General features: G+C 47.1%; 1 protein-coding gene across 2 annotated transcripts in view; it reads left to right on the top strand.

The window, feature by feature from the left end:
- Window positions 1-12,824, top strand: part of dlgap1a (discs, large (Drosophila) homolog-associated protein 1a) — a 1,321,170-nt gene that overhangs the window by 1,288,597 nt on the left and 19,749 nt on the right. For both annotated transcript variants that reach the window (XM_072467915.1, XM_072467917.1), the window contains 2 exons: window positions 10,022-10,113; window positions 10,372-10,524. In XM_072467915.1, coding sequence (XP_072324016.1) covers window positions 10,022-10,113; window positions 10,372-10,524 — 245 coding nt within the window. The remainder of the gene's footprint in view (window positions 1-10,021; window positions 10,114-10,371; window positions 10,525-12,824) is intronic.

The following is a 12,824-nucleotide window of genomic DNA, read 5'->3' as shown; positions in this document are numbered from 1 at the left end:
CTCCCGCACATACCTTCATCTCCTCTGCAGGTCACTTCTTCATCTCACCCATAACACCACTCACCATCCACATGTGCCAGGTAACTGTCTCATCTGGCCTAACATGCATCCTGCTCACACTCTCCATCTGTCTTCATGTAGGACAAGATCGTGCACGATAAAAGGGAGATGTCCCAGACTGAGAATGGAGTGCCTTCAGGTCCTCTTTTTAAAAATAAATTTAGAATACCCAATTCATTTTTTTTCCAATTAAGGGGCAATTTAGTGTGGCCAATTCACCTGGCCTCCACATCTTTGGGTTGTGGGGGTGAAACCCACGCAAACACAGGGAGAATGTGCAAACTCCACACAGGCAGTGACCCAGAGCCAGGATCGAACCTGGGACCTCGGCGCCGTGAGACAACAGGGCTAACCCACTGTGTCACCATGCAGGCCCCGCCTTAAGATCCTCATGGAGTTCAAGAATCACGACATTGAAATGTCCACAGAAGATAAGGATCATGCCTGCAATGACGGTGTGTCAGCAGCAAAAACCCATATGAGGATCATGTACCAGGTCATCCCATCAGTCAGCGCTACTATGAGCGTGCTAATTATCTCTACTTTCTTTCATAGCACCTCTGCCCAGTTCCCGATTCTCTACAGAGGAAACTTCCGATGAGGAATCTGAGCACAGCATCCTCAAAGACCCATCACAGTACTCACCCACACATTCCACCTGTATAGAGCCACACACCTCAGTGGAACTTGCATCTAGATCAGTTTTGATTTCACAATCTGGTGAGCCCGGCACACAATCTGGTTCATAGCAGGCAGAGGCAGGGACATTTGAAGTCGCCGGCACTCGGAGGACTGTTGAAGGCCACAATTCTGCAAAGTCCAAGTCAGAGGACGAGCCTCAGAACGCAATCCTGAATCAGTTGCTGAAGCTGCAGTGACAATTACAGGAATTTAAGGGCAGTTCGGGATGGACAATAAATGTTGGCCCAGGCAGTGAAACCCACATCCCATCAATGAATTAAAAAAATATCAGGAAGGGATGTCAGCAGGGTGGGGCACAGTGGTTAGCACTACTGCCGCAAGATGCCAATGGCCGGGTTCGATTCCAGCCCCGGGTCATTGTCCGTGTGAAGTTTGCACATTCTCCCTATATCTGCGTGGGTCTCACCCCCACAACCCAAAAAGTTGTGCAGGGGGGTGGATTGGCCACACTAAATTACTCCTTAATTGGAGAAAAAAAAGGAAGAGATGTCAGTTGCAGGGTCAACATTGGCAGAGAGTGGAGACCTTCGTCCGTGACATCGGTCCTTCACTCCTCCAAGAGCAGCATTCCAATGCAGTCGTCCTTGATGACATCCATCAGTGACTATGTGCGAGAGAGATGGGGCATCTAGATCTCACTCCAGTTCCTCCTTCTCCTCAGGGAGACAGCCAGGTGTCCTGGGGCATCTAGAGAGAGGAGGACCAGCAGCCAGGTGACTCCAGAACTCTCCATCCCATCCAAATCCCCTCTTCTTGTGACTCCATTATCTCCAATTCCACAGGCCCAGGTGAGGGCACCAGCCTGACAGCAGGACACCGAAAGCAGAGGAAGCCCACCATCACTGACAACAGGTCATGACAGCGTCAGATTGCCCCCACCACTGTTGTAGATGTCTGGGAAGAACCAAGATGTAGTGCTAGAGTTAGGAAAGTTAGAAGGTTTAGGAGCACAATGATGGCACAGGTGTTCACAACATGTATATCATGTACATAAATGTAAATAGAATCGCACCCATGCCTGCTTTTTATGAGCTGTGTTACTGTCAATCAAGTGTGTTACCATAGTCTCTTTCCCCCACCCCCCCTTCCACTTATTGTAGATGTCACTATCATGGGCCTCTCGTCTATGTCACCTAGTGCAGTGTTCTTCAAATTTTTCCGGGGACCTATTTTTACCAACCGGCCAACCTTCGGGACCCAACCCGGCCGACTTTCGCGACCCACGCCGGCCGACCTTCGCAACCCACGCCGGTCGACCTGCACGACCCACCATTTTCTCTTACCTTGTTTGCTGCTGACAAAAATGGAGGAAATCGTTTTGGGTCCCTTTGGCCCTCGTACACGCTCCTCAAATGGAACCTGTTGGATGAAGGTGAAGCCTTCTGGTGTCGGAAAGTATGGAATCTCCATCTGTCCAAAGTTCTGAATTTTTTTCCTGTAAACACCCCCGAACGTGTAAAAAAAAAAAAAATGAGTAAAATAAATGAAAAAAATGAATAAACCCCCCCCCGAACTTGTAAAAAAAAAGAAAAAAATGAATAAAACCCCCCCGAACTTGTAAAAAAAATAAATGAAAAAAATAACAATTAAATGAATAAAATAAATGAATAAAAATCATTACAGAACTTGTAAAACAAAAAGCTGCAACCGTTTAAAAAAATAGTGGCCACACTGCACATGCGTGCCCGATTATCGGTGCACCGATCATCGTATGCGCAATGCGGCCGAATTTTTTTTTTACCATGTTTGCAGCCGCTTGCAGCCGGCGTTATGAAAAGCCGGCTGCTGCGTGGGGATTTGTGCGATCGGGAGCGCCGCAGACAACGACTCCGTGACCTTCCCGACACCCACCCACGTGTCGCGCCACCGACTTTGAAGAACACTGACCTAGTGTGTGTGGCCCTTTTCCAGATCGTTCTTGATATCATTGATGTCTTGACCTTTATGTTAAGTGTGTTTGTAAAGCAAACCTCATTTACATACATTTATATAGACAAAGTCAAAGATGCAAGACAATGCTTTGAATGCGAGCATTTGCAGGTAATTAAGTCTTTACAGATCCAGAGAGAGAGATATCACAGGTTAAAGAGGTATGAATTATCTCAAGCCAGGACAGTTGGTAGGATTTCACAAGCCCAGGCTAGATGGTGGATAGGGGGGATGTACTGCGACATGAATCCAAGGACCTGGTTGAGGCCGTACTCATGTGTGCAGAACTTGGCTATAGGTTTCTGCTCAGCAATTCTGCGTTGTCGCACGTACTGAATGCTACTGAGGTAGGCAACGTTGTGGCAAGTAGTGGGGGTGTGGGGATGACCTTGGTAAGATGTTCGTCTTCATCGATGACGTGTTGAAGACTTCTTTGCAGCCTTCAACACGTCATCGATGAAGATGAACATCTTGCCAAGGCCATCCCCACACCCCCACTACTTGCCTTCAAACAACCGCGCAACCTCAAACAAACCATTGCTTGCAGCAAACTACCCGGCCTTCAGAACAGCGACCACAACGCCACACAACCCTGCCATGGCAATCTCTGCAAGACATGCCAGATCCTCGACATGGGTACCACCATTACACGTAAGAACACCAACCACCAGGTACCTGGTTATTACTCATGCAGCTCGGCCAACGTTGTCTAGCTCATACGCTGCAGGAAAGGATGTCCCGAAGCATGGTACATTGGCGAGACCATGTAGACGCTGCGATCATCAGGTTATGAGGAGACCACAGGATGCTACGTTGCAATATGAAATTTACTATCTCGCCAAAAAGAAGACTAGCATAGGCAAGATCTTCAAGAAGCTAGATGTACAGAATCTGGCATACAGAGAGAGCTGTGAACAATTCAGGTTCAGACTTGAGCAACGCACGTGAGAATATTGAAGTGACATGGTCAACCTACAAGTCAATAATTATGGAAGCTGCCAGTGATGTCCTGGGAACACTGAAAATAAACCACCGAGGCTGGTCCAATGAAAATGATGATCAAATTGAGGAACTGTTACAGGGGGAAAATGCAGCATGGCTGGGAAACAAAGATACATCTGACTTCTATTTTAACTGAGGGGTGGAAACCTGGGTTTCAAGGTTTTTCCACCAAGACCACCTAGCAGGAGGAGTAAGTGAAGACACAATAGGCCCAAAAGGTAAGTATCTTATTTATTTTTGCTTTCCTCGTGGGCTAAGAGGAGACCCAGCAACCCCACCTACCTACCCTCTTCTCTGCCCCACCACCCCCACATTCAAGATACCTGAGAATCGCGGTCCATTCTTTCAGTCCCCAACTATGGCCTCCTACCATCATGAGTTGATCCTGCAGCCAGTTTCAGGCAAGAAATCGGACAGAGGTTTGCAGATAATAGTTTGCTACCTACCTCAAGCCCCATTTGTTTATTACCCACTCCAATTCAAGATCCGCATCTGTGAGCGAAACTGTTTTGCGATTCGAAAGGGAGGGTGATTTTAAACCGAAAGCGGACCGATTGTAGGTTGTAAGGTAAAAATTGTAAAATTCCCACATCTTTTCCCAACACTAGTTTTAGTGAGGGTGAGATTGTCTGAGTGAGTTACCTTTTTTTCTGGCGGCAGATTGATCATTATAACATATTGTGGTGAATCTGAGGAGTTTTTAACAGGGATTTCAATTTAACACCTTCCAACATGGGTTTCTTGGTGAAATTTGCCACTCAAATGAAGGTGAGATTAAGCAGCACCACATGGATATAATTGTATTGGCACTGAGAAATTAAAGTCGAGGCTTATTGCATATCGCTCTTTCTCAGTTCTCTCTGGCAAACATTTTTCTGAGAGTTGTGGTGTTTTTTGTTATGCAGGTGGTCGGCATTAATTGGAGATTCTCTTGTGCCCCTAGAATAGGGAACAGTGGGGGACTCTTTCTGCAGGATCCTTCCCTTTGTCCATCAAGGATATGACATGGAGGGTGTTAAGGCAGTCCCATGCAATAAAGTGTTAAGTTGATTCACAGACTCCCGGGCTGCCTGTATTTTCTGCAGCCTGCTGGAGTCTATGTTTCATATTTACGTAGTGTATGTGTGAGGCTGCAGCACCTTTTCATAATCTGAAGGGACGGCTCCTCGATTTCTAGTTGCGCTTCAATCCCACATTTCTGATCTTTACCCCACCCCCCTCCACCCTCTCACTGGCCATGGAGGGGAGCGGGCAGATCAATGGACTCCCTTGTTGGACTGCTCCTGGGGTTCACCAGGTGGCCATTAACTAATCCAGACAACGAGCGTTCAAGGCGGTCACTCTGCCATACTCCTTTCTGTGGCTGCATCCATCCCAGTTATCCCTGGTAAGGGAGCATGCCTTATCAACCAGTACACTTCAGGCCTTTCATGACTGGCACACACCGGGAGTTGGTGAGGTGTGGGGACTGGAGTGCATCATGCAACTCCCAAGAATATCATTTTAATTGAATTTTTAAGTTTGTTCTTGGGCTAGGGGGAGACCCAGAAACCCCACCTACCTACCCTCTTCCCTGCCCACCACCCCCACATTCAAGATACCTGAGAATCGCGGTCCATTCTTTCAGTCCCCAACAATGGCCTCCTGCCATCACGAGTTGATCCTGCAGCCAGTTTCAGGCAAAAAATTGGACAGAGGTTTGCAGATAATAGTTTGCTACCTACCTCAAGCCCCATTTGTTTATTACCCACTCCAATTCAAGATCCGCATCTGTGAGCGAAACTGTTTTTGCGTTTCGAAAGGGAGAGTGATTTTAAATGCAAAGTGGACTGTTTGTAGGTAGCTTAGGAAACTTTTTATTTTTGTCATGCCCCTTTCAAATGGGGCAATCCATGATGTGCAAGGTCGGTGGACTGGCCAAGCTAAATTGCCCCTTAATTGGAAAAAGAAAGAATAGAGCACTTTAAATTTTGGGGAAAACGGAGCAATTAATTGGTAATATGTTCTACAAAAGAGGTATAAAAAGGAACAGATTGAAACCCTGGTGGTTTGGTTAGGAGGGAGATGTTTGTAACATATATCTGTGAAAATGAAACCCTATAAAAGTATATAAAGATTGGCTCCACTTTGATCCTTCACAACCAAGCTTTCTGAAATTTTTAAGTGAGACACATTGAATAAATTTGGAAGATTGCAAAAATATTCAGGACCGGGAACACCATAGGCACTTTCAGTTGGAATTCAGATTAGCAGGGTAATCATCATTCACAGCGGCAAGGTCATTAATTTTTTAAAAATTAATTTAGAGTACCCAATTCATTTTTTCCAATTATGGGGCAATTTAGCGTGACCAATCCACCTAGCGTGCACATCTTTGGGTTGTGGGGCCGAAACCCACGCAAACACAGGGAGAATGTGCAAACTCCACACGGACAGTGACCCAGAGCCGGGATCGAACCCGGGACCTCGGCGCCGTGAGATAGCAGGGCTAACCCACTGTGCCACCGTGCTGCCCTGGCAAGGTCATTAATGAGGTGCATAAGAGAATGGAGAACAGTAGAGAGGAGAACCGCATTCTTTTCTTGACCATGTTCATCATCTGAGGTGTTTGACAGGTTTATGGTGGGTACGAAGTTGCCAAAAGGTCCTGCAAATAGAACAGGAGAAGCGTAATGACCACGACTTGCATGTGAATTGGATTGTAGTGAGGGAGAGTTGTGTATCATCAGCCTCACGCTCTTGTCCTGGTCTGTTTTGGTCTAGTGACAAGACTAGTCTAGGTGGCGGGAGATGGATCCAGCTGCAATGGGTGGCCAAGACGTCTTCCGTTGTTCCACAGCATGATGCTGACCTACTTTCAAGACCATTGGACTTTAGATTCGTCCCATTTCCCGAGGCTGCCAGAATCAGTCCTTGCATGCCAGGATAGACAAATCCCTAAGTCACTGATGGTAGGAGACCCAATGGTTGCCCTCACCTCGTTTGGCCTGCCTGTCGAAGCAGTTTACCGAGGACATTGACTACTGTCACATGTTAACTACTTGGAGTCACAGTCGAGAGCTGGGTAAGGACCAATGTAGGAATGAGCCACTCCAAAGAGTGCAGCTAGCTGACCTGTGAGCGGTGCCACCTCTCTCTTCCATCCCCAATTAAATAAAAAATGGCAGAGTGAAGAACATCAGAGAGGGAAACAGCAGTAGTGTTGAGTCTCGGATAGACATGACACGTGCAGTATCCTTCAAGAAGACATGCATGCCCCTTGCTGAACATGGTGGCAAATCATTGCCCATCAGTGTGAATGTTACTACTGCCTTCAATATCTTTGCCTCTGGCTCCTGGTGTCGGCCATAGTGGACATCTTGGGGTTCTCACACGATGAGCTGTTTGTCACAGAGTTGAAGTGTCAGCCATGGTTCAGTTGGTACCGCTCATGGCTCTGCATCAGAAGGTTGTGGGTTCAAGTCTCACTCAAAGACCTGAGCAGGAAAATCTAGGCTGACACTCCAGTGTAGAAGGGAGTGTGTGCAGCACTATGATAGGTGCCATGTTTCAGGTGAGATGTCCTGTCTGAGGTCCTGCCTGCCCTCACGGATGAAAAACAAAAGAAAGGAATATGAAATGGGCGTAGGAAATCAGTAATCTTACCAACCAAAGTTCCCAAGCTTGTAGCTTTGTTTCCTATTCTTTCATGCGATGTGAGTGTCACTGTCTTTGCCAGCATTTGTTGCCCATCCCTAGTTGCCCATGAGATGTTGGTGGTCAGACATCTTCTTGAACTGCTGCAGTCTATCTGGTGTAGATACACACAGTGCTGCTGGGAAGGAATTCTAGGTTTTTCACCCAGTAAAGCAACAGCAATTACAGTTTCGATTTAGGATGGTGTGTCGTTTGGAGGGGAACTTGCAGGTGGTGCTGTTTCCATTTCTCTCCTAGATGGTAGAGGTAATGGGTTTGAAAGATGCTGTCAAAGGAGACTTTGTGAGGTGTTGCAGTGCATCTTGTCGATGGTACACCCTGCTGCCACTGTGATTCAGTGGTGGAGGGAGTGAATATTTAAGATAGTGGATAGGCACCAATCAACGGGACTGCTTTGTCCTAGATGGTGTCGAGCTTCTTGTATTGTTGGAGCTGCGCTCATCCAGAGAAGCGGAGAGTATTCAAAAACACTCCTGACTTGTGCCTTGCAGATGGTGGACAGACTTTGGGAAGTCAGGAAGCGAGGTAGTCGCCGCAGAATTCACAACCTCTGACCTCTTGGTGTAGTTCAGTCATGCATGAAATAGTGTGTGATGAAATAGTGTGTCAGTTATTTGCAATTCTGTCACCAGGCATCAGTGAGTAATCAAATGTACTCACTTTGCCTGTTTATTGAACCAATTACATTTTATTTGAGGTCAGGGCAGAATTCTGCCGCTCACCTCCTCAACTACCATCGTCTTTATAACAGCAGCAGGTGTCTTCTTCCTGACTGCAGCCATCAGTCATTCAAAGGAAGCAGCACCGAAGGGACTTGACAGAGTAGACACTGAGAGGCTGTCTTTCCCTGCTGTGAAACCTAGTACACAGGGCCACAGTCTCAGGGAAGTAAGGAAAAGCCTCTCCACTCAAATAGTTGTGAATCTTCGGAATTATTTATCCCCGATGACTGACTGACTGACTCTCACACACACTCCCTGTCTCTCTCTCTCAGCCTTTGAGGGCATCAAGGGATGTGAGGAGTGAGCAGGAATGTGGCATTGAGGCAGAAGAGCAACAGTGATCATATTGAATAGCAGAACAGGTTACCTGGGTGCTAGACATGATCTCCTCCAAATTTCAGTTTTCCATTGGCCATTTAAATAGTCGACTTGGGGCGGCACTTGGCACAGTGGTTAGCACCGCTGCATACGGCGCTGAGGACCCAGGTTCGAAACCCTCCCCTGGGTCACTGTCCATGTGGAGTTTGCACACTCTCCCATGTCTGCGTGGGTTTCACCCCCACAACCCAAAGATGTGCAGAGTAGGTGGTTTGGCCACACTAAATTGTCCCTTAATTGGAAAAAAAAATAATTGGGGACTCTAAATTTATATTTAAAAAAAGAAATAGTCGACGAGATCATATCATGCAGATGATCACGCCTGCTGCACAGCTTGGAGCTGAAGCCCAGGTAGAAAAATATGACCAGTCAACCAAGAGAAATTTGAGAATCTGACCCACCAGATTCTCCTGCACGCAATTCCAACACGATCCCCACTCCACCCACCCCAGCTCAGACTGTGTCACAGAGTTACCACTTGTTTCATGTGAACTTCGGAATTATGAATTCCTTAAACATTGTTATACTGATGCAAGAGCTGCAGTTCTACGTGGGCAGATTAATTCTTCATCTTGTTCCTGCTTTAGATATTAGTTGCAAACCGCAAAGTGACTACTGCTCACATGTGGAAGCAAAGCCCACCTCATGGCACAGGCCGAAGATGTGATTTACAATGATTTTTCTTTTGTTTTTACACCTGCATGCTGCGGCTTTATGAAAGAGGGCACTTTATACCGCTTTCTGAGGTTGCCCTGACACCTCTCATCCAATGCCAGAAATGCTCAGTTCCACATTTAGCAACATTCTTGAGTAAGTGCTATGAACATCTTCCATTCCTTTGATGCCCTGAGTCTGTGGTAGACGGTAATTGCCAGGATGTATGCCTGTGGATTTTCTTTTTTTTAAAATAATTTAGAGTACCCAATTATTTTTTTCCAATTAAGGGGCAATTTAGCGTGGCCAATCCACTTACCCTGCACATCTTTGGGTTGTGGGAGTGAAACCCACGCAATCACGGGGAGAATGTGCAAACTCCACACGGTCCTGTAGATTTTCTAGACTAATAATTTGAATAAAGCGACTGTCCAATAGCTAAGAAGGTTTGTCCCAAGGTCTGTGCCAACCAAGGACTCCAGTTGCCAACTCTGTGTTGTCAGTTGCTCTCCAGCTGAGGCTGTGGTACAGGAGTACCATTTGGCCTCCGTATCTTTGAGATAGGGAGGATTGCTGATTTCTGTTCCTCAGCTCTTGCTTATTTATGGTGTTGGGTGAAGATAGGATCAGGTGGAAAACAGTGATGTCCTGAGAATTTGCTTATACAGATTTGGAATCAAAACTCAGTTTAACTCTCCAGAATTTAACATAAGCAAGGTAATTCAACTGTTTCTTTAACAGAAAATGTGCATGTTTCTTATTTCTGTGACACAGAAGGCTTATTTTCATCTGACATGACTTAGCTATTGAATTAGAATCTTGTTATGTAGTGTACAGCTCACGGTAAATCACTTCCTCCTCCTGTTACTTTACTTTAGTTTTGGGGAAAATCCGAAGTGCAATTGGAAGTGCTCAGCTCTTAATGTCCCAGAAGTTCCAACAATTCAGTGGACTATGTGAAGAAAACATGGTATGTGAATATTGTCTTAATCTGCATTCCATCGCTCATGTTCTGGCCAAATTACTGTAACCATGACAGCATTGATTCGCTCTAACAGTGACTGACCTGAATCGTTTAATCTCCGATTAGATTTTTTAACTAGTGTAACAAAACTCATCAAAACAAAGATCTAACCTGAAAAAATGCATACATGTATGTGTCTGTGCGTGCATTCTTAGAAAACAAAATTGGTGCCAAGTTCACACATTCTTTTTCTGCTGTGCACAGAACCCGAATGCTTGTCCTCGACTAACCTCCCAAGACTTGGCAGGATTTTGGGACATGTTGCAGTTGTCTATTGAAAATGTCAGTATGAAATTTGATGAGCTGCATCAACTGAAAGCGAACGATTGGAAGCAAGTGGAACTTCCTGAAAAGAAGGTACCAAGGATGTTCCAGATAAACCAACACAAAATGCATTTCTGAAATCTGCAGTGTTGTTGAGTTATTTCTTTAGTGCCTTAGTGGCTTCACAGACTCCTGTAGATGTCGGTGCTTAGAATTGGTAAGACACCAGGACTGGATGGGATACACATATTAAGGGAAATGAGAGTTGAAATTATAGAGGCAGTGGCCTCCAACCTTCCTTTGACTCAGGGGTGATGCCAGAGGATTGGAGAATTGCAAATATTCAACCCTTGTTCAAAGAGGATGTACAAATAAGCCCAGCAACTCCAGGCCAGTCAGTTTAACCTTGGTGGTTGGGAAGCTTCTGTAAACAATAATTCAGGACAAAATTAATTGTTTCATTCCACAGTCCAAAGATGTACAGGGTGCATGGATCAGCCATGCTAAATTTCCCCTTCGTGTTAGTGTGGTTACGGGGATAGGGTGGGAGATTGGGCCTAGGTAGTAGGATGCTCTTTGGAGGGTCGATGCAAACTCAATGGGCTTAACGGCGGAATCCTGCACTGTAGGCATTCTATGGTAATGTGGAAGTTCAATAGGACACGTACAGGTTGGTGGAATGGGTGGACATGGACTGATTAAATTCAATGCAGAGAAGTGGTAGGAAGAATACAAGAGAGACAATAGAAAATAAAGGGTACATGGCTTATGCGTAAACGTCACTGAAGATGCAAGTCTGGTAGAGAGAGCAGTTAATAAAGCATACAACAGCCTAGATATTATTAAAATGGGCATAGAGTCTAAAAGCAAGGATGTTGTGTGGAACTTGCATAGAACAGTGTTTTTCAAACTTTTTTTTCCCCGGGACCCACTTTTGCCAACTGGCCAACCTTCGTGACCCATGCCAGCTTACCTTCAAAATCCACATCATGTTCACTTCCCCAGTCTTCCCTGGGCAACATTGGGACACCAAAGCTTTGTTGCCCCAAACAAGGGAGAGAAAGAAAACCATCTAGTTTTCCTGTTCTTAATTACTACCTAGTAGCCCCTGGTGCGTTGCTCCCATGCTTTAACAATTTGGTAGGTTAATCAAGTGCCATCTGAAACACCCTTCACTTATCCGCACCCGGTTTTATCACATTTACGGACAGAAATGCTGAGCACAAATTAGGGAAGGATTTTAAGATCTGGGGGCGAAATTCTCCGGAAGCGGCGCGATGTCCGCCGACTGGCGCCCAAAACGGCGCAAATCAGACGCGCATCGTGCCGCCCCAAAGGTGCGGAATGCTCCGCATCTTTGGGGGCCGAGCCCCAACATTGAGGGGCTAGGTCGGCGCCGGACGAATTTCCGCCGCGCCAGCTGGCGGAAAAGGCCTTTGGTGCCCCGCCAGCTGGCGCGGGAATGACATATCCGGGCAGCGCATGCGCGGGAGCGTCAGCGGCCGCTGACAGTTTCCCACGCATGCGCAGTGGAGGGAGTCTCTTCCGCCTCCGCCATGGTGGAGACCGTGGCGGAGGCGGCAGGGAAAGAGTGCCCCCACGGCACAGGCCCGCCCGCGGATCGGTGGGCCCCGATCGCGGGCCAGGCCACCGTGGGGGCACCCCCCGGGGCCAGATCGCCCCGCGCCCCCCCTAGTGCCCCTGAGCCAGCCCACGCCGCCTTGTCCCGCCGGTAAGGTAGGTGGTTCAATTTACGCCGGCGGGACAGGCAATTTATCGGCGGGACTTTGGCCCATCTGTGCCGGAGAATCGAGCGGGGGGGCCCGCCAACCGGCGCGGCGCGATTCCCGCCCCCGCCGAATCTCAGGTGCCGGAGACTTCGGCAACCGGCGGGGGCGGGATTCACGCCAGCCCCCGGCGATTCTCCGACCCGGCGGGGGGTTGGAGAATGTCGCCCCTGAAGCCCCATTCTGTTCTCACCTACAGTGGTTGACACACAATCACATCGCCTGAGTTGCATTCTCTCCGGCATGATCTTCCTGATAAATGTATGTCCCTGAAACCAATTGCAGTGCACAGAAATGACTTCTTTAAAATAATTAAAGGAGCAATATTGAGAAACATGAATCTGGTGCAATAAGCCAGAATTCCTAACTGTCAAACCTATGTTCATTGTAATTATTTAAGGAGAACACTGAATTGACATTTTAGGTAGGATTTTCCCTGCAGGGTTCCGAATGCTGCTGTTGGGAAACTGCGTTAGCAGCTGATGGGCATAACGAGCAGAAATCCGATCCTGCCTCCGTGCCCCTTCTGACACCCACCCTCAACCCCCACCCGCGGGTCTCGACTTTGAAAACTCCTGGTATAGAACACCAGATCAGCCTCAACTC

Source organism: Scyliorhinus torazame, chromosome 11, assembly GCF_047496885.1.
Source record: "Scyliorhinus torazame isolate Kashiwa2021f chromosome 11, sScyTor2.1, whole genome shotgun sequence".
NCBI classification, from domain to species: Eukaryota; Metazoa; Chordata; class Chondrichthyes; order Carcharhiniformes; family Scyliorhinidae; genus Scyliorhinus; species Scyliorhinus torazame.
The sequence above is the reverse complement of the archived record's forward strand: the minus strand, read 5'-3'. Positions and strand labels throughout refer to the sequence as shown.